Below are 24,506 nucleotides of genomic sequence, written 5' to 3' on the forward strand. Positions count from 1 at the left end.
TTCATCGATCGCATGGTTTTCGTGACAGACAGGATTTACCGACTTGTTCAGTATATTGTGCTGCAGACATGCATTCCGTCCTTGCTGGGCTTACGGTCGTTGACACAGTATATAATATAGTAGGTAAATATAGCCTTATAATTTCTTTTATAATCATATCACTCAAATGCTGACCTGTCGTGGCGAGGGAGGGGGGAGATTCGTGGAGGTAAAATTCTATCCATATAGGTGTCTGTAGAGCTGGTGGGCGTTCGGGGGAGTGTCAACATTTTTTGGCTCAGCGAACTCGCGCGCGCTTTTCGGCGTCGAACAGCTGACTGCCGCACGCGACCTTACAATAATAATAATATATTATTACGACGAATTGTGCGCCGACGAGCGGACGAGGGTCACGCTTGTCGTGTTTTTTAGTTTCGGCATTGCCATCATCGCATTAATCGCGTAAATATTATTTATACACACACTCCATTCGGGCAGGCGGCCTTTGGTCGCGCTTGAAATCGTATTTATAGGGCGCCGCGCGTATACCACGTGCGCTCACTCGTTCGAGTGGGTCGCTCAACCGTCGTCGCGCGGGGTGGCCGAGTGTAGACCACGCGCCCTGTATGCGCGCTCGCGCACGCGGTCGCTGACGGCCTCCGTCGCGCACACACACACACATACACACACACGCTCGGGCGCGCGGCCGTTTTCGTCGACGGCGAGTTATAATAAAATCGGGCGACGGACGTGTCCTTCTCCACCGCGCTCACCACCACCACCACCACCGAGACTCAATCCCTGCCGCCGCAGACGACGACACGTCGCACGCACACGCCGGCCGCTCCGTAGCGTTACAGGCTGCCACGAGCTTTTTACACGAGGGGACGCGCGCGCCGCGTACACATAGCATCAGTAGCGTGCCCACTCGCCGGTACGACATATTATTATTATTAAAATAATATAGGTACGCGTGCACGCACCGCGCCGCACCGAATCACACTGCCTCCGCCGCCGGAACGTTTCGCACGCGCGCGCGCGCCCTCTCACACGCTCACACACGCACGCTTGCACACCCCGTACAAGCACGCGGCGCGCCGCGGAATAATGCCAAATGGCCAAATCGCCGGCTGCGACGCCGTCGTCAAACGCACCGCCGTCGCCGCTATCACCGCCAATCGTCACCGTCGCCGCGGCGGGATCACGCTGCACATCACCGTCGGCGGCGTCGGCGGTTTTGGTGGCGGCGCGTCACCGCCAGCCAGAGTGGACGGCCACATCGCCGGCGGTGTCTCCGTTGTCTCCGTCGTCCAGCGGCAGCACGACCAGCGGCAGCGGCAGCGGAGCCGGCGGTGGCCGCGGACAGTCTTACCACTACGATGGCGACGCAGAGATTACGCTCAAGAGCATCGAACACACGCTGTTGCCGCTCGTCAAACAGGTACGTGTCACGCTTACAATACATAGGTATAGTATTATATGATATTATTATGCCGCGTCCACCTCCACACGGTGTCGTGTGATGTGCCGCCGCGATATTCGAAATGTACCGCACTCCGTCCCCGCCCCGTGGCCGGCCGGCGTAGTGACTGACCGCGCCGCTGTGTCTCTAGATGTATACCGTTCCGCTGCGACGACCACGCCGCCGCAGTAGTTATGCACACGCATATGTATGTATATATATGCATATTTGGGCGCGGAGCGGCTTGCATAGGTCCACGTGTGAAAATCTGAAGTGTATATACGTGATACCGTTTTGTAAACAGCGGTGGCCGGTGCGGTATGTGAGAGAACAGCTCCCGTTCTGAAACCAAAATAGAACGCCAGGTGTGACCCACATTACGCGTGCAGCGTTACGATGACGACGACGACGACGACGATAATAGGTAATAGACGTGTACATTAAGCCGGGTGACCTTTTTTCGCGTATACTTGACCGGCTTCCGTTTGTCCGCGTATCACCGCCGTTCGCACACGCCGAAAACGACGACGCCAAATGTCGCAGAGACGGAGCGAGTGAAACAGAGAGATAATAAAAGATGTACGACGGTGGTCGGGAAAAAGCGATGCGTATCGCCGTCGGAACGTTTCCCGTCAAGTCCTATACGGTTTGAGGTTAACCGTGTCATGGTGAAAAGATGCGCCGCCACCACCGCCGCTGGTGGCGTGTGCCGACGGTGACGACGACGGTGGCGTTGTCGGTGGCAGCAGCGGCGGCGGCGTTGGAGGTGACGGTGTGCAGGTCGGTGGTGTCGGCGGCGGTGGGTTTTTATTGATTGTCGGCGGCGGCGGGTTCGGCGTCGTCGTTCGCGCGCGTTGTGCGCACGCACCAGCGCCGAGCACGCGCTCGCGCCCGCGCAATTATACGCGCGCGCACGCACAAACGCACCGGACGAGCAGCAGCCAGCACAAGCACCAGCAGCCAGCACAAGCACCAGCACCAGCAGATCGCCGCCGGACGCCGCCGACGCCGCCGTCGCTGCCGCAGCCGCCGCCGCCGCCGCTGCCGTCGCCCCCCCTCGAAACTTACACACACACACACACACACACACACCACACATACACTCATACATATACACACACATATACACACACACAATTTACACACAACGGTAAAGATATTTTATATTATTAAATTTGATAAAATAAAATATATTATATAAAAATAATTATTTAAAATAAAACAAATTCGCACCACACATACAAAATACTATATGACCAATGCTGCAGTATTTTTCGTACGAGTAATTTTTGTTAACAAAATTTTTGAAAAAAAAAAATGATATAATTTTAAAAAAATGTGCGCGGTTTCACCAAAACAATATATTATTATTATCATAATATATTAAAATAATAATCGTATATACAAAAATATTATTATTGTTCTCGTTGTTATATCATCACCATCATTATCTCTGTTATTACTATTGAATCACCATTATTATAATAATATAATTTTCATCGTAAGTTTCGCATCGTATCGTATACAACGGGTCTTACGCGTCGTCTCTGTCGTTGTCGTCGTCGTCGTCGTCGTCGAGATCCTCCCCCGGTTTTCCCACGTCTCCTCGGACCTGCTGCAGTGCGAGCCCTGCTGTGCGCCGCACACGCGGGCGAAATCGACAGTGCAGAACACCCGGCACACACCTCGCTCACTCCGACCGACGGACACGCCGTGACATGGCTCTTCTGCTTGGCGACCACTGCGGTAGACAGCAGGTAAGCCGCCGCCACGCACGTACCACGCGGTCATACCGCGCGGACCGCTGAGGAACGTCCGGTACGCCGCACGGCGATCCACAAACACACACACACGTTTTTGGTTGAGGAAGAGGGAAAGTTTTTCGCGGATGAAGGTTGGAGAGCTTTTTTTGAGGGGGGAGTCGTTTTGGAAAGTGTATTCCAGATGAGACAGCGGCGTGGGCGGGACCGGGTATAATATAAAGCTACTCTGCGGATAGTGCGTCGATAGTCGGCGACGGACAGAGTCAGTGGCCAAGCCAAATACTCCGCGCGCCCGCACCGCGTCCGAATCATATCCCGAAAGATTTGGCTTATATATTGACAAGCGCGCACACACAGCACCGCAGCTAGAGTTTTACGGCTACTTCGCGCATATATATATATATATATATATATAATGGAGTTGTTAAAAAAAACCTGAAGAATGGAGATATCAAAAACCGATCAAGTGTTTTATTTTGAAGGCGTTTTGAATATCGTATACTCGGAATACCGAGATATCAAGTTTTTAGTTACAGTGATTCCGACTGTATTATATGCATACATTTTTATCAGTTAATATGTATAGACCTAGGTCAGAACATAACGTTATACACCGTGTTATTGATATAAATATTAATCTCTGCGAAGTTCGCTTTTTTTGTGTTGTCTCTTTTTATGTTTTGTACGGATATCCAATCCCGATTTTTATTCATTAACGTCCTCAATCCTCTAATAAAAAAACGTGTGTATAAAAACTCATCAAATTTTTTTAAATGTTTTAAACCAAACATAGATGAACAAAAAGCCAGATTTAACCTAATCATGATAATGATAATTATTATAACTGAAACGCAGTAAAACAACCGTTATGATAATCAAGTCATTGCTAATGTTATTGTTATTTTCATTGAATTTTCTTAAATGAATACAACGTAGGACTTTTGAAACTAGAATTATTTAACCTAAATGAATAGGTATTTTGCAACTCCTATTCATGTTTTGGTTATTAGGTAAAACCGTTTTTTGGTGGCTATATACCGTCGTACCAATTTTCACTTCTTACCACACAATCGAAAATTATATTATGGTAGTGTCCAGTGGTTTTTTTATTCGTTTTTTCGTTTGAATTTCGAAACAACCGTAGCTGAGTTTTATTCGTTATTATGAAAATACTTGTAGTATGGTATAAATTTAGATATTATAATCATAAGAATATTATAAATATTTATAATAGGTATAATAATATGTTATATCGGAAATTCGTTATCATCGGATGGCGAATCGTTTTTTTTGATTATTCCGACTAAAGGATATTTGATTGTACCCTTGGGACCCTTAGTACGAGGCTTTTCTTTAAATATCAAAGATTGTAGGTGGGTTCGTTTCATTTAAACATTTATGTGGATACGGGGCACGGCCCACACAATGAATGTCGGAATAAAAACGTCATTCATCAAAAATTTCAACATTATTTTACTATCAGTCGGAGAACTAATAGCGTTGTTTGAAAAGTTTTTGTTCCTATATTATACTGTTCAGTGTTTGGCCATTCGGGCTAATGTGGTGAGTCGACCTTAAAAAGTTTTTTACAGGGTTACTGACTTTTTTATACTGACCAAACATGATGTTGCTATGATAAAATTAATCAAAGAAAGTATAGTTCGGGGTAAATTAAAAATTATTAGTATTCTACCTAGGATGATTCTGTGTCGTTAGATGCGTTTAACTTCCGTTCGATACGATTTGGAAAATCACGAAGATTACAATAATTTAGAAAACAATTAGAGACAATTATTTATAGTTTCGACTAAAGTAAGAAATAAAGATAAATTATTTGATTAAATAAACAACAATTTAAATATGATAAATTTTTTGGGTAATGAATTTATTTATTTATTGTGATTTATATACGAGTATATTGATTGTAAAATTAATAATATGTCAGTTACATATTTTTTGAATTTTCATTAAAACTAATACGGTTAGGGTGATATATTGTAATATTGTTATAGGTCATTATTTTTATCACTTGTGCGTTAAGTACCTATTAAATGGTAGGCACTTTTAATATTTTATTCGATTTTAATTTTAAATATTATACATGTAACAATAATGGTAATATGCAGTGCAGTTAAGCTTATTTATTAATTTAAAATAGTTATTTTTTTCTTATTTTTCTTCGAGCAATTTTAATGATGTCTGACACTTGGCGACAAAGTTAGTCAACTCGGCTTGATTAATCGTTTTCAGTTTGTATTTATATAAGGGTGAACGTGATACGGGTGACCTCCGGTCATTTTATATCCAACTGCGTAACGTTCGATCTACGCTCATAATGTGTCAAAACATTCATTTCATCGAAAAGATTTATGCACAGTGCACGGTCAACGAGTTTGAAACGATACCGCCAAGGAGTCACATGTCTATTAAGTTGTCTATCACTGCGAAACGTTTGACTCCATTATTATTGTCGAGTTATTTCAACTAGGTACCGCAACAGTCTTTGTCCGCATTTTATACGGAGTTTAGTTATATTAACGTCAAAATAATACGATTAAATTGGCTTTCGTGAAAACCACTCAAGTTCACGTGAAATACGGCCAACTTTCGTGTATAGACGAACACTCTCACACCCACCCACCCACCGATCATCATTTTTGAAACACATTAGAGGTCGGCAGGTAGTTATATATAAGGCGTATATAATCAATTACGTATCAACTAAGTAACATTTTATTTTTGCACACTAACGATTTTTCTTCTGTTAATAAAGTAAACAAAATCATCTGGACAAAAAACGAAAAGAAAAAAAATCCAGTTGTAATATTACCTAAGGTAACGGGTCATTTAATTCGGAATTTACTCGAATACCTAAACTATAACCATGCACGTGGGCACTAATACGCTAAAAACAATATCACTATGCTTTTGTTTACCTCAGCCACGTTAATTTTTACGCGTGTTTAATGTCTCATGAATTTCATAAATTGTATGTGCTATACACACAACACATGTAAATGTAATGTAGTAAAAATAAAATGCTTTTCTCGTATAGTAACGTAGTAAAATACATTTTAGTATGTATTATACATTTATACTACTATATATTATGTACGATTATTGGTTTCCGAAATCCGTCATACTGTGATTAACAGGGGCTCAATTTCAGCAAAAAGCTATGATGGTGTTGAAGACCGATATTTTTTTTATTTTTTTGGTCAGTCTTATGATTACGTATTATACGTCGAACATCCTTTATACGCCACCAATCGAATAATCAATTTTTAATAACGACAGCAATGGCGTTATTAACAAAACATAAGAACTAATTAACCACAAATTATGTAGGAGTGATAATTTCAAAATTAGAGATGCTAAGCACGTCCAACGAGTTTCCTCTAAATTATGCCAATGTAACTAATATAAGAGATTAAGAGTGGACTTGTCAAACTATAATAATATAATACCGTGAAACAACAAATATTATTATTATCGTTACTTATTTTAAAATTATTCAAGAAATTGTTCATTTCGCATAAATCGTTAAATTGTTTTGTATACATGTTAATAGGTACCTAATAACTCAAATTATTATAATATGCAAACTGAAAAAATGTGACCACATTATATAGGTGATTTAAAATTTATATAAAGAACCACGTTGTATAGCTGGTACAATGAATTTTATACAACTGTATATAAGAAACATATATGCATATGCATTTTACTGACGGAGTCGTATTTTTTTTTTTTATCTCAATTTCGACATCGGTGCATCAATAATGTATACGCTTCAGACAGTTTACGTCTGAAACATTTTTTTTTCTCGTTAAGTGGAACTTGTGTTCAATATATTATATAGCTCGCCGAGTTCGTATAGAGCGATATGGGGGGAAAAAATATCAATATACTTTCACATTTTAAAGTACTTCCAACACGTGTGGTGGAAATAATGTTTATGCTGACAGGATTTTGCCTGGAAAAAAAGTACCATTTTTCGACCAACGTAGCTTGGCGGTCAGACCTTTCGGGTTATGTCCTGAAATTCAACTTGGAATAGGGTTGCCTCGGGAACGGCAGTTTTTTCCGTTGCGTGTTACTTAAAAAAATTAAACGTTCTTAACGCAGCGAGGCCGAATCAATGCTTGAAATTTTTTTATAATACATATTTTCATTTGACTAATAGCACTATATATTTAACCGGCAACAAATTTGTACCAACACATTACGCGTACAAATACACACGCATTTCAATGTATTACGTTTTACGTAACTGGCACGTCTTGCTAGCTGTTAATATTCGTAGTCAGTGTCAGTGTACGAACGCTGACAGTCGCTGGTGATCGTTGACGTACAATAAAAAGTCAGTAAATGTTGGCAAATTGTTTAAAAGTGCATTTTATTATATCTTTAATATGTTCTATGTAGTTCATGTAGTAAAGTCACGAATGCTGTTATTTGTACAGCAATTTTATTGTATAGGCAGGTATAGTAAATTTACCTTATAGGCTATATTTAATGATAGCCGTTGGTATTAACATGCCTTATTATAATTTTTCTCTTTATTTTATTTAAAATGAAAAGCATTTTCTAAATTGCTGTGGAAAAAAAATGTAATAGTTTATTTATATCTTAAGGGCATAACTATTGTTTCTTTTTATCTGCTTTTGAAAAAATAAATAAAACTTTGTAGTATCTAGTAAAGTGCAGATTACCGTGAATAAAAAAACAGCGTATCGTCTAAAAATGATTCAAATGATACAGTGATATTTTGAATAATTAAAACTCTGTTTGGACTTTTTAAAACAGAATACATTAGAATAATAAACTGATTAAACAATTTATTATGATAATAAGCTAATGAGACGTTTGGTATTTATTTACGAAACACACATGTAGCTGGCAATGACGTAGGTACTCAAAACTTTCGCAAAGGTGGGTATGAAAATATACATAATTTATATAGTATAAAAAAGGAAATGCCCCTCATTTGTATTAACACCCCCGATGGGTATGCCACTGATATAACTGGCCACTGGGTATGATTAACTTACGAATTGAATTGTAATGAAAATATGTAAATACCATAATAATTTTTTGTGCATTTGATATTGGTGCATTAAAGTTTATACGAAACATTTCAATTAACAAGAACCGAAAAATAAAGATTAAAGATATTATTGTTAAATCTACTTCGGCTATGGTGATATTCCCTGCAGTATCGAATAAAAATATTGTTTGTATACATATTCCTGTGAATATGGTGATTTAAAATGTAATTTAAATCATAACGATCATCTGGGCATATTTTGTACAATTAATATCAAGGCAGTTAAAGTCAAAGACCACAGAAGATGTTTAGTGTCACCATATTATAACATAAATGTATTTTAAACAGGTAGCAAAGCTGAGCATTAACGAGTTAAAATTAAGTTAAAATGTTAAGTTAATATTAATTAAGTTAAATAATTCGTTACTTTTTTTTTTGAAACTAATTTATAACATATTTAACGTATGAACTTAAGTTAAATAAGTTAATTGTATACAGATTTATTAAAATTAGGCTAAGTTTAACATGTATATATCCCATTCATTTATGACTTTGTTGGCTTGAGAAATATTAGATATCGTAGAAAAGAAATGTATTTTGTATCCAATAATTATTCATAAAAAATCAAAATATTTCAATGGGTAACTATGTAAATATAATTATTTTATTTAAACATAATATTATGTTAGGTATGTGTTTATGTATACCATATATTATTTTGATTGTGTTTATACTTTGTGTAGATATATTCTAAATATTGACGTATAGCAGCTAAGTAGAATTTATGATTCGTTTGTGTATTTATACTATTTTAACTCTTCCCTTCTTTAATGGGCGGGAGAATATTTGGATGAATCATCAATTGTCCATCTTAAATTCTCAGTAAATATTGTAAGCATATTACATGGATGATCACGTGAGCACAGAAATCTGAGCTTGAAACAATTTTCGAATTTATCATTTATTTTGTAGGTACCTAACCTATTTTTCTTTCGAAAATAATTACATTTTTAACTAAGTTAATTTTAACCTGGTTAATTTTTTTTATCCATTAATTTTTAACTTAACGGAGTTATAAAAAATATATTAGTTTACTTTTTATTTAACTCACTTTTTCTTATTTTAATTTAACTTAACGAGATACCAAAAATCGTTAACTTGTCCAACCTTAGATATAAGTATATACGTATTATAGTATTTGTATATTTTTAGCAAATTGTATTTTAATACCTGAAATGCTTCTGAATTCGTCAATTATGTTTTAGAAAAGCAACGCATTTAATGTGGAGTAACAATGGTGCGAACAGTTTTCTCGGTAAATACGTTTCCGCCAAACACAAGAAAGGGCAAATGAAGTTGGGTATCTCGTATAGCTTAAATAGATAATCACACGAATAAATGATTGGAATGAATATGTATATTTTATTCAGTAGATCGATAATACGCTTTATAATGAAGATAAAGTCAGCGCTTTTCATCTTCGTTTGTACCTACTACCTATACGTTCTTTTATTTTATTTTTGTTATTTTTCTCGTGGAACAAAATTTAATAAACAGAAATTGAGAAGGCAACTATAAAATACACAGTAAAGAATGAGATGCGTATGGATAATTTACAATGAAGGCTGGTATTTGTCTGCGTGTGATGCGAAGTACGACGACGTGTCGACTGTCGACGTATACATTATTCATAACAATAGGAATCGACTAATTTGTAGAATATAAGAAATATAGCCCATATTGATAATATAAATTAATATTAATCGTTATTCAGAAACCACCACTCTGCACGAGCGATTTGTTCAAGAAAAGAGAAGATGAGCGAATATAGGACCGAAAGGTATGAGCGACTAAAATAATAATGCAATCGCCAAAACAAAAGTTTCTTCTATTATACAAAATCGGTGGTTCTGTCGGAGTACGCGTGTTTGATATAGTTTAACGTGGAAAAATAGACGCCGAAAATACATTAGCTATTGTTACAAGTGTGCGTGCAGAGTGTACAAAGAACTTTTATGAAATAGCTACAGAAAACAGTGTCATAAATCAATTATGCGCCAGTAAACAATTTCCAGGGTGCTCGGAAAAGTTGTTGATAATCAAAGATGTTTTGTCATTGGCTGATATTAGTACTTATATGTAGGTTTCCGCGTTAAGCGTGACGGACAAGGACTAAAACTTCGCTGTTATAAAATTAAACGTATCAACGCACCACCGAGCTACTGACGGTTGACGGTATAATAATAAATAATTGAATTTCGAGAAATAACTCTTATGCACTTATAATATTATGCTTGCGGTTAATTATATTAATTCCGCGTTGTGTTGGTGGGTATACACTATTATGTTGTCAATAGTTTACGTTTAACGTGTTGCGGCGTGTATATTAATTATCATATGTCAGAATTTTCCTAAAAGATTCTAAAATTGTTTATTTATTTATTTCGGCACGTTTTATTCTGTCAAAAATTACCGCGGTGACTGTATAATAATATTTGACTACACTGTTATCTTATGCGTAAATAAGCCGATTTTTTTGGTGTCACGTTTGTTCATTATAATATTGATTAAAAAAACGCGGGGCGTAACTTCCACATCTTCAAAAACATAGTCATTATTATTATAATAAACATACAAACACAAATTATTATTTACATTAATAACATCATTCAAATTCAATGTTCACTATTTTATATCTATTAAATAAACGGGTAGTTACCTAGTAGTAGACAGTACTCGTATATATTATATATAGTATTTAGTGTATGCATGTGATAAAATATTACATTGTCGGGTCATATTTTGTATGATACCTATATGGTTATATAATTCTCTTATATTATAACTTATAACGTCTGTATTTATACTAGTTGGCACCTAGTATTTGAACATTTTATGATTAATATCAAATTTGGTTTTTTTTTTTTTTTTTTTTTTTTAATAAGTTTTTACGTACATTTGTCATTAGTTATTGTTTTCTTTAATACCTATTATAAAAGTATTTAAAATGATACTAACAAAAACATTAAAACATTTTTATATGTTATAATATCATAAAGAAATCGTTATATATAAATTTCCATGCATAAATAGTTGAAAATAAAACCTTAATATACTACTATATCGAATCACTCCATTCAATGCATTAATATCGTCAATAATTGTGTTAAAAATTCAATATGAAATATTTCAAACTTTAAATATAAATTATACATATATATATATTATTTTTAATAATAATTAGTGGGTTCAATTTCGAAATAAAAAAAAAAAATGATAGATTGTATAAAGATTATCTGTGTTTTTTCAAATATTTGTTTTACGATATTTTAATTTTAAATTGTAATATTTTACATACTCATAATTTGCTTAAAAATAAAAATACCATAAAAAACCCACGAAAAAACATAAATAATGTTTTTAAGTACTTACATTTATGTTTGATGATAATTTAATTCTTTTTATTATTAAAGGTTATTAGTTCTTACACAGAATTGGAATTGCTCAACACAAATTTTATAGGTATGTCGTACATTTGTAAGACGTAGAGTCGTAGACAATAACACATGCGGGAGTGGTGTCCTCTTAAGTCTTAAGTGTAATTACAATTTTTGGTCACCGGCGGCATTGTTATCGTTCAAAGCAGTAGGTACCTATTCGAAAAGAGGCGTGTTGCAGACGTGTAGTAATTTGCATTCCACATACCTTCCTTTTATGCCGTGCCATGGATATAATGTGTATCTACATATTGTTGTTATATTGTTATAATATAGTTTAAGACTTTCGAGGATGACACCGTGTGGTGCATAATATAATAATATGGTGTTAAAAATAGTATCATTATACGTGGATTTTTGATAATATTATAATATACGTCGTATATTGACGAAATTGTCTTAATGGAGATAATATGGCTCACAGTTAGAAATCATATTATATAATATCACTAAAAGAAAATAATCTGTATGTAAGAGGTCCCTACTTCGGGATATTGATAAAATACATATATTTATAATGAAATACGAGATATTATCATTCAGTTCATATACACCCAAAAAGAAAATTAATTGGCGTTTTCGTTTGACTAATATGCGCAGTGCAGCGAGCAGAATTTAGTGATGCGAAGCGACATTATTTCTCCTTTAATAAAGATACTTGAGAAATTCCACACGACCACTTAAACTTCTAGTTTCATATTATGTAACGTGATGAATGAAAAAAATGTAAGTGACTATTTTATCGAAATTTTAATAATTTATGGATTTACACTTTTATACATGGTTATATGAAATTGTTGGATACAGCTTAAAATAGGTAAATAAATATAAATAATAGTAATACATACCATGTTTTGTTTCAACGTAAAAATAAACAATGTAAAATAAAATTGATTTTCTTTAAGAATGATTTATTTGATTTTTAACAAATTTACTTATTATTTGCAATGCGATTTAATTTTCATTCAATTATTTTTTTTTTAGATTTTTTCAATACTTTTTGTTATAGGAAATGTTACATAGGCATGAAGAATTAGTTTATTTTAATCAAACATTATTATTCAATTAAATTAGTCACTAACAAGTTAATGGTTATAATTTTTACAGGAATGTATAATGTCGTATTAAACAATATAATAATACGTAATATACTTACTTTAATGTGCCGTTTATAAATGAAAAATAATTTCATGATAATTGAATGGCATATTATAATAATAATATATATTAGTGAATAATAATGCAACAATTTATTGCATTTTAGCTTCAAATTTCGAACGCCTAGATCGCGTGATGACATATTATTATTATGTGGGTAATCATTTATTATTTAATATAAATTATATATGAGTCGTGTGTTTGAGAAATAAAAACGTAGTTGTGGATAAATTTCTTTAATTTTGTTTGCTTCAAACATATAGTGGCTGACGGCTGTGCGTAAATCGTATATAATTTATATTTCTAACCGCGATAAGAAGTATATTATTCAGCAGCATAAAAATTAGCAGGTATTTAAATAACGCCGTACGTCCCTGTATCCAATATCCTGTATAGCTAATAAAATCAATAATAGTAAAATAGTTTATTATTATTCGTATGGCTTTAAGCTTTAAAGCTAACAATTGAATTGCCATAACCGACTTCCTAAATCATTACATTTTAATATTTTAATTCAAGAATAAATGTTTATACGATTATCCAATTTCGATATGATGGGTCTATATACAATGTTCAGAATAATTAGCTTATAGACAACAGTTTTTCTTAAAAAGGAACATAATTTATATTTTATAAATGTATTGATATATATACACACCATATTTATAATTAATTAAATAATAAATATCTTACATTTTTAATTAATTTTTTTTTCACTGTGTCTGCAATATATTATGTAGGTAATTTATATTTTTATTACTTTATTTGTTATTAGACTTTAGTATGTAATTTTAAGATTTTTAATTATTTTTATTATTTATACAATAGATATGTTTTTAATGTTTGAATAAAATCAAATATAAGAAATACATTTGTGAATATTTTTATTGCGTGTGATTTAAATTTAACTAAATAAATCGTCATTATTTTAATTGAAGTAAAATTTAGGTATTTAGGTTTTTATATTTATAAAAAATATGATATCTAAAACACCGGATAATAGGCGATATTTAAACACATTGGGTTTTTTCTTGAAAATAGTGTAGAACACCTGTTGGTCCAAGTCCCAACATTTCATATTAAAATAACACATTTTTTTTTTTTTATAGTAGGTAAGTTAATTATTATTGTCATATCTTTATAAAATCTAAATTTTGGTCTAATTTTGCTTGTCACATACATTTATCTTGTACAAATATTTTAACACGATTTTACTAATTTTTCACTCTAAAAGTGTTGTAGCCTCATCAATTTAAATGTTTATGAATATCTATGTTCGTTTTAATTAGAGTTCTTATTATATTCTGATTCATTGAACGAAACACAAAGTACCACGCATCAACTGTAGTTCAACAAACCACAATGCACGGTTAGTTCACATTTTTAAAATTGGCGAGTTCCCATATAGATTTTCCTATAATATACCTATACGTTTATTTTTTCCGTGTCCTAATTTCAAGTTGGTACGTTCCTTCATTACTTGGACAGTCCCATTAGACACGTTCATACGAACCCATTAAATTGTTTGCGGCCGATGAAATTATCTTAAAATTAAACGCTTATTTTTTGGTAACGTTTAATTACAGTAAAGTTAATCTATTTGGCAAACACCAGTCGCATTTTCTTATAACACGCTGTATGAAACACTAAAGGCAATACACATTATATGAAAGTTGATGAACAGTAATATTCATTGACTGTTTTCTATAGGCACAATTTGGCAGAAGACTTAGCACCCCCAAATTGTTTCATTTTAATTTAGATTTTAATAGTAATAAGTATCCATAACCATAAGATAACACGAAAAAAATATAGGGGCGCTTCAGCACCCCCAGTTTTTTCATTGAAATTGCGCCTCTGCTGTTTTCTTATATCAAATTAATAAATTTAAGATTTTTTTTTCGATAGATAATTATCATTTTTTTATTATATTTACATTATTATTATTGATTTTATAACGTTAAGGATATTTTACAACACAAAGTGATACTTAATATATTTCTAGTTAATGAAATATATATCTATATAATTCTTCCGCTGCCGAATAGATTAAATTTGTATTTATTGTATTAAGTATATATACCTTATATTTACATAAGATGCACTGTTATTTTTTCGGTATTTAAATGTGGTAAGGTTATAATCTGTTCATTAGTTTTGTGTGATAAGAGTTATGAAACTTAAATGAAAAAAAAAATACATCTAATATATTTTGTAATGGACATTCATTTAATGTTATTTTATTACACAAAATTATATGAATATTTACCGTAGCTTTACATGGACTGTACAATATTGTTTGTCGAGCAGATGATGTACAAATAATTTTACTGTCGATTAATTTTTTTCAAGTAACAACCAAACTCGAGTATATATTCACCGGTTTTATTTTTACAATACATAAAAACCATTATATAATAAAAAAATAACGATTAAGGTCGACATTCTCCTGTACAAGTATCTGAGCTTTAAAAGCACCGAATGATATAATATTTTTTTGTTCGTATTTTATTGTTTCAAGAGATGGAGAATATTACTTATTTTAGGTGTATGTATGCGCGCCTAAATGAATATAACATTATACACTTTTGTTCAATTTATTTTTATAGACTACTTTGGAATATAACTACGAATATATAATACTATGTAGACATGAAGTATATAGGTACTCGTGATATAATATATGCAATATTAATGTACGTATGATAATATTGTCATTCATTGAAAGATATTAAATATACTAGAATAGAAAAATTAAATTATAATAACCAAAATTATTATTCAAATTTTTTTTTATGTACAAGTAACTACATATTATTGCTAGTATAAGGTACTTATAGTTATTTATTTTTAATAACTGTTATAAACATAAATTAAAATAATTTTTTTTTTATAAAATAAACTTTAGAAATTGTTTATTAAATACGTTTGGAATATTTGTTCAGGTTAATTAGGTTTCGCGTTATTTTTTCAGTTATTATAATTTCATTGCGTGTTTTGTTTCCCGGGAATTCATAAATATTAATTCTTATGGCATGCTAATTTCGAATTTTGTATTCATGAATCTGTTTAATGTAGATAAATCAGATTTAATACATTTATGTATATTCTAACAAAGTTGACAAAAAATATTTACACTTACCAAAACATTTTATAAATCATTTTGAAGATTCGGCGGATTAACTAAGACGTTTATCATTTTTTAAAATGGCTATTGTTATATCTTGCAAAACAGTGATTATTGCTCACCGTATTATAATATTTTATTAATTATCCAATAAAAGGGTTAATGCACGAACTGTCAATTACTTTCTTGGAGGTTAACGAATATCAATAGTAATCCGTAAAACTTTGATGAAATATCAGTTTAATTACTTTGCAGTATAATATTAAAATAATTACCAATTAGTAATTTTATTTGAAATAAACTTTTTAATAGGTAAATTATACATATTATCTTTACGTGCTTATTAGTTACTATCAATACTGTGTTCAATCACATAGGTAGGTAGTAGAATTGTCAAAATTCTGAAATCGATCGATACAAGCTCTTCAGTCATTTGTTTCTTAGACGACTAAAAAATTAACTGAAATGCCTGAAATTGGAGAACTATTTTCAACTGTTCATATCAGAATACTGGAAATATTATTATGTAACTCATTGTGGTATAGGTGTGGTATAGGTGTATAATAATTAATAAAGTAAAAAACAAAATAGTATATGTATCCGTTGTGGGTATATTATAAGCATTATTGTATGATGTGTAGTGATCGTGAAGGGTTGAACAGTGTTGAATTAACAAAACGCGCTTATGTCCTATAGAAATAATAATAAAAAAAGAAAACAATAACATTGACGAGTACCCAACCTATATATACATACCAGTCATACTTCGTATATGCGCGTATAATTGGAACCAGAAGCGTTGTGTTATTGTTTTTTTTTACACAATGAATCCCCGAGTTTTTCGATCGAAAAAAAGAGAAAAAAATGTCATCATCGTTTGGTAGTTCCGCGCATATACGTTGAGTATGTTTTAAGTATATAGTCCCTAAGTATAGTTTGTACAGTCAATAGTAATCTTACGGATTTCGTATACGCGGCTCAGCGGCCAACACGAAACTATAAAATGTTTATTATTGTACAATGATATTATCATTACAACTAGGTGGTAGGTATATATATATATATACGCACATAACGCGATAATAATAAAGCCATAACACAGTTTATCATAGTGCTACTGAATACTCTATAATATACAGCACCGTCTATGTATACATGGGTACTAGCCAGTAGCATTTTATATACATAATAATATACAGTAATAATCAACAGTACATTACATTACGACAGTATTTACACACGTCGGAAATGTAGTCCCACCGCCCCGTATACTCGGGGACGTTTTACGGTCAGTTTACCCGTGTTCACTTTTTTTTTTTACTGTTATCTTCGGCTATATTATCCGCATCGACCCTCTCCCATCCACATCATCATATCGGAAGAAAATTCTCATGTCTGCACTATATAGATGCGTGTATATATAAATATATATATACACGTATATGACGTTCAAGAAGATAAGAGGCTACTATTCATGTGTACATACGTATATAATAACGGTTTTGTACACGTCTTGTTACAGATATCGACGTTGGTGGCGCACCGGGAACGACCGTTCTGCACGGAGAGGACAGCCAGGGCGATAGCCAGGGTCGGCCAGGGGGTGAACTTGGCCATCGAGCGGTTTGTGACCGTCGGCGAGACCATTGCGGACGACAATCCCGAGATAAAGGCCGACATGTACCTGGAGTGCAAGGAGGCCAGGGCGGCAGGTGAGTGTACGCACGGCGTGCATATTATATATACTATATATACGTGCGCACATAATATGAATATACGACTGCTCGCGAGCACACAGAGGATGGGGGTGTGTAAAGGCGCGTCACGCCGAGATATATAGAGCAGAACGTTCCGCGTCACACCCGCGCGCGCCACCGCCCACACGAACGCTGTCGTACATCGACCACCTACCCTCTGAAACGGACCCCGTCCGACCGGCCGAATCACCGCGCCACCCGGTCGCCGGAGTGGTACGCCCGCGAGCACCCTCCTATTCGTACTCGTACAATAGTGTACGCGTTCAGTCGAGCAATTTTTTTTTATCTCGACTTGTCACGTCATAATAATATTGTATAAAATATGTGAAATGTATGCGTCTGTCTTCGCGTTCCAGCGGTACACTCGTACCTGCATAATATTATCGTTTTCGCGGCCACGGCAGTATGATGGAAAAATGCTTTCGGGTTTGATTTCCGGAACCATTCGTCCGACTAATGCTATAATAACCCTTTCGAACCACGTCATCTCGCATCCGCCGTGGCACGTTATCTGCCCCTGCGGTGACAACTCTCGATGATACTATTCTTCTATCTCTCTCTCTCACTCACCGCTAGTTACACTCCTCCTGAAACCATCTTATCGTATTTGAACGTGCTTAATTCGTCGTTTCTTGTTTCTATTATGGCTTAGTGGTATTTGTTATTATTTTGTTTTTATTTTACTCGATTTGGACGTGAATCTTCCAAATCCAATGACGCTTATACAGTTAATCCGGAAGATACCTGCAGATCTGTATATAGAGAAAAACACACAGATCGCTTACCCGGGTGACGTTTCTGCATGTGTACAGATTATTGTACATAGTTTTGACTATAACTATGACGTGTTTTTAGCCATTTTTTGCACCTATCTCGATCAGATACCCAAAAATATCCAAAAAATATGCAAAAATATTATGAAAAACCGTGTCGTTTTTCCTATTAATACGATTTTTGCAATGTTTTCCTTACGTTTTTCGCGATAATGAATAAAATACGAAATAAACAAAACGAAAAGTTACTTTACCTGCGTGTTTAATGTTTAATTACACCGAGTTCTGTTCTAATTATTATACGTTGTATACACGTCATTGGGTACAATGCAATTCTGGTTTTAGGGTCTTAATTATTTAAGACTAAAAGAAATTCCATAACAAGTTAGATAATTAAACTAAGCAAATGTAAGAATGTCATTTAAATACTTCAAAATAATAGGTAATAAACTTGTTTATGTTTGTGTTTAAGTAAACAACATTATTTTTAATAACTACAAACAACAAACAGTAAGTTATATGACCTTATTTATAAATTCTAACGATTTGCGCTATGACATTAACTCAGACAACCACAAACTATGGATACAGTATTCAAAGTTTCGGTTTCAAATAAAAATGTTTTTTATTCTCTAGATATTTGAAACTATTTTATTATAGAATAGAAATTAACTTCCAATTACCGTCTTATACAAAATCGTGTCTGCCATTTAAATTTTCCTATTATGTTAAAATATAGAAATCTCAATGTTTATTAGCTATTTTTCGTGTAGAACTACCGAAACTTCAAGTATTTTATCACAGTATCGTTCTATACATATTTTATTTTTATTTTACGACTCTTCTAAATGTTAAACATTATCAAACTATTAGTTTTGTAAGGGTTTTATGGGGCTTACGAGGTTATTGATCCATAAAAATGCACAGAAAAGTATTCTATATTGTTATTTTGGATATGGTTCAAACCGAAAAAAAATATCAAATTTCATATACGTTTGTATCATAACAAAAGGGCTAACAATATTTCAAAGTATAAGTACAAATTTAAAATTTTAAGTATCCAAAATCTTAAAAAACAAAATGTTTTAAAACAAATAAATATTTTGAAATAACGATTTATTAAAAAAATACTCTGTAATATACTAATATTTAATAAATTAGTTTTAAAAAATGATAAGAAACATTTATTTTTCAATTCTCAATAAAAACTGAGCATTTAAATGATGAAAGAAAAAATTTTGTATCTATTTATTTTCCTTCTTTTTTACTTGTTTATAATAATAATAAACACCAATATACCATTCACTAAGTAAAATGTACATTGTACATCGTACATCGTACATCGGTATATAATATCTTATATTATTATAGTAACAAAATAATATATGAATATAACGATATTTTGTTATTTTAATAAGATAAAATAAATAAAACTAAATTAAAGGCTAGATTAAACATAAAATTAATATTTTGTGTTGTAGTATACTTATCCGTGAAAATTAATAATATTTTAATAAGTATATTAATAATCTAAATATTTTTAGATAAATTAAGATACTATTATCCCTAAGAAATAATGTATTCATTCAATTCAAGTTCGTTAATAATGTTTATATTATATACATATATATTTATTATATAATTTTATTATAATATGAGCAGAACCGCGCGTGTGTAATATGAAAATTAATGGTATCATGTAGACAGATATATGTAAATAATTATTAGAATATGATTTGTGTGAATATATATATATAAATAAATAAATACATTTTGTAACTTAGTAAATTAAAAGTTTTCGTCGTCTCTTCATTGTAGAAAAAAACGTGTAATTACCAAATTTCAATCCTCATTAAAATATGCATCTCTACGTCTTCACTTATTCTGATGTTAGGTTGTTATTTAACCGGAACGTCTTTTATTAAGTCGTGTAAAGTAATGCAGCCAACTTATAAACAAATCTCATCACAACTATCTGCCATTTTTATCCACATCGACACATAATATAAGTATTAAGTATATTGTTATTAGTGCCCGAATTGTACGAGTAATGCCTTAAAAATATTAAAAAATGGCTTTTCAATAATATAATACCTACTTTTAAAAATGACTCAAATTGTTATGAAACTTGAGAGTAATAGGTAAACAACGGTTTAACTTTCGGTATAATTTTTTACTATTTATTACTTATACTATCATAATAGCAATAACAGGGTGCGTATTACAATAGTGTAAGACCTATTGATATTTCGCTAAATTATTAATTCTTTTTTTATTTAAAAACGCATAAATTTGATAATTCAATATTAATTTACGATAAAATACAGTACCGCAGCGATTTGAAACAATATTCTTTTATTATTGTGTGGTAAAATGTTTCCCGGGCGAAAGTATAAATTATTTACGTGTCACCGAAATAGTATATATTGTTTGGTATTGATGTGCCGATGAAATAAAACAAATTGCATTCATAGCTATGTAGCAATAAGGACGCATAAAACGTGTTCGTTCGACATTGGAGAATGGAAGTGTAACTACTATTATTGTGCTTTCTGTAAACGTGTTGAGGAACACGCGGAAACAATGTTGTCGAGAGTAATGGCCCATTTATTTTGGCATTATCCGGAATATTTCAATGGCAGTAAAACGTAACTCTAAAATATTGTTCTTGCGTGTCCTCATGATATTCAATAGGACCTTTTCAGTATTTCTTCAAATTACGACTGCAGATAATACTAAAATTGTTGCCTGGTGCATATTATACCTACATAATATTGTAATTATTGTATAACTTCTTCACATGGAACGTATACTCAATAGGATTTTGACTGTTATGTCGTTTATTTGTATGTAATATCTTTTTAAAAAATGTTTCTGTATCGTAAATACCTACAAATACTATTAAATGATATTTTATAATTATATTAATATTATTTTTAAAGTTATACAGTAGCGCCATAGGCTACAGGATGCATAAGAGACACCCCTTTAACACGGAAATTACATTTTTAAATAGTGACCCTAAAAAGAATCTAATGTTGGAAGCAAATTAAATCAATCATAATCATGATAATAATTGTTTAATATACTTATATATTTATTTAAAATAATAAAATCGTATTATTAAAAATTAATTTTTTAAGCTTTTGTTTGATACTAAAAAATATATTTTTTAAATTTTTAAATAAAGTTTTTTTAATGGCATGATAAAAATACCGAGGCCCGTCGACTTAGACGTAACTGGAGGGCCCCGTAAACAGGACTCCAGTGACTCTGATCTAAATATATTATTGGACTTGTTTTATCCTATTATCATAATTATGTACATAATTATTGTACTAAAGATTTAAATACGAGTAATAAAGTCTAGGCAGTGACATTAACTTATAAAGATCATTTTTGATATCTTAAATAATTAATTGTTTAACTGTATAGTTATAACTTATAACGTATATTATTTCAATTTCATACTTATAAATATACTTTAAAAACATGATAACTATGATAAAACTCTGTCTATATTATAATATATGATGCTTTGTTTTCAGATTCTGGCTGTAGATTACAACATAATTATTTAAATATCTTTTCAGTATATACACTACCGATCTACTATACCGTTTACTATACGGATACTAAAGCAATCATTTTTTCAAATTAACATTTATTAAGTTCATTATAAATACTACTATAATATTGATTAATGTAACCATATATAATATAGTAATATAAAATGAAAAAATTGCATCTTGAAGAGAGCAACTTATTTAAAATGTGCTACTCTTTTATTTAAGATTTTATGCAAACCTCGATTTGTATTGGCTTAAAAAAAAATTCACCTCGAATGCTTTGGAGAAGTGTTTTTTTGTGCTTGACACACTTCTTTCCACTTTCGTTAATTTAATGTCCGTACTGACTACTAGTGGGTACCTATTCATAATTCCAAAGGAAAACTTCGTTGATTCTTAATGGTATTTCGAAATCAATATTAATACTTTCAGTTATTTGAATTTAACACTTCACTTAATTTTTAGACTTTAAATATAATTTTATTAGATACAATTTATATCATAAATGTATAATAGAAAACATAAATTGTTAATACATTCAAGATTTTGACTTTCAAATCATCGCTCGTTTATATTTATATATATATATATATATTATACATAAAATGCATTGTTATTATTTATGTAAAAATAGTTGAATCAATCGGAAATATATTTATTTAGTTCTCTATTTTCTATTATTAACGTGCATATTTATATACATATATATATATATATATTTGTTTTTATTTCAATGTTTGGGCTTTAAAAAATACATGATATACTATTGTAAGTTTAGCATTTATTGGAAATATACGTGATACTAGTTCATTCGTTACATATACAACTTTATGTTAAATGGTGAAACAATAATATACCTATAGTATGAGTCTGCCAAAGTTTTTGTGATTCATAATTTTGTTGATATAATTTAGTAGATACTTCGATTAAATCCATATTTAAATGTGAATATAATTATGTATATTTATTATTATGTTTTGAATGTTCTGCGTGTAAACGACAGCGTACCTATATATAATATATACATACATGATACATATACGAGAATCTATATTATAATCAAGGCTAGGATGTTAAGGGTTATAGTATTCTACCAATGCCACATGGGGTTTCTTTATTAAACGTACGTACGCTTGCAAACTTGTATTGACATATTATTATATATCCGAATGAAATATTCTGTATTCATATACATTTGAGTATTGAGTAAAAGATTTATTTTTTAGAGTTTCTGATTCTATAAAAGACTTTGAATACAAAAAAGTCGGGAAATATTTTATAGTCGCAATAGCGTAATAAAATATGTCCGTGAAATATTGCAGTGATTTAAAAAAAAAAACATTCTGGCTTCTTGCCTAAAATAAGATCAATAGTTTGTATAATATTAGAAAAAAATACAAAACATAAAGCTATTAAACCTGTACTGTTTATAAAAAAAAATATTCCAGATTAATAATTATTACAACTAAATTATTTATCGTATTAAGTATACCTATATAAATTATGATTGTCACACGTCTTGCAGAAAATAATAGGTTAAAATGTTTTTTTTTTTTAAAAACAGGGATTGTATCAAGTATAAAATTATTACTTCACATAACCATAATTGAAATTAATACACTTGTATGGGTTTTATACCTGATTTTGTTACTGGTGTCTAAGAACTCAATGTACACCTTAATTTAGCCAATTTTCAACTGTCTCTTTCATCTCTTGTTCGCCAGAAATATGTTTTTAACCTAAAAACTTCTTAGCATATTGAAACGTGATGATAACCATGCACAAGATATAAAATAAGACTATAAAAAGGTGGATGATGGTATCTTGTTTAAAACAGATTAGGTCCTGCTGTAGTCATGAGTCATGAAGGAAACTAGCACCATATGGATTAAAATTTCACATTTTTAATAAGAATTAAAATGTACCTATAAATATTGGATAAGATTCTCCAAGTAATTTTGATCTTATAGCATAAGTAGTAAGTACTGAAATAAAATTTATAATTTACTTTATAATATTTTGTTTGGTGTAAGTGTTAACATTTTTATAGCGAAGACTTTATACATCATTAGAGAAATAAAATGTTTTTAAAGTTTAACAGCTATTAAAACTTTTTAAAAATTGAAATAAGTTAAATATGTTATGAGTACAATACCTATGTTAAATTAATATAATGATATTATATTAATGAAAAATATGAGTATAAATTGAATGTAAAATTATATGAATATAACTTACTATGTATGTGTTTTGAAATTTTCGAGTCATTAATCATTGATATCCGGTAACCAAAAGTCATTTGTGTTAAAAATAAAAACAGGTATAGATTGTGGAAGGGCCTAAGCTTATATTGTATTTCGCTGACATATAT

At 32.0% G+C, this 24,506-nt stretch overlaps 1 protein-coding gene across 2 annotated transcripts in view; it reads left to right on the forward strand.

The window, feature by feature from the left end:
* Window positions 1–677: 677 nt before the first annotated feature.
* Window positions 678–24,506, forward strand: part of LOC132919929 (alpha-catulin) — a 47,015-nt gene continuing 23,186 nt past the window's right edge. Inside the window, exons 1-2 of one of the 2 annotated variants that reach the window (XM_060981875.1) lie at window positions 678–1,420; window positions 17,559–17,748. In XM_060981875.1, coding sequence (XP_060837858.1) covers window positions 1,094–1,420; window positions 17,559–17,748 — 517 coding nt within the window. In that variant the 5' untranslated portion in view covers window positions 678–1,093. Of the gene's footprint in view, window positions 1,421–1,890; window positions 3,199–17,558; window positions 17,749–24,506 lie in introns of those variants that run through there. The other variant, XM_060981876.1, reaches the window with a different exon arrangement.

Source organism: Rhopalosiphum padi, chromosome 2 (genome assembly GCF_020882245.1).
Source record: "Rhopalosiphum padi isolate XX-2018 chromosome 2, ASM2088224v1, whole genome shotgun sequence".
Lineage (NCBI taxonomy): Eukaryota > Metazoa > Arthropoda > Insecta > Hemiptera > Aphididae > Rhopalosiphum > Rhopalosiphum padi.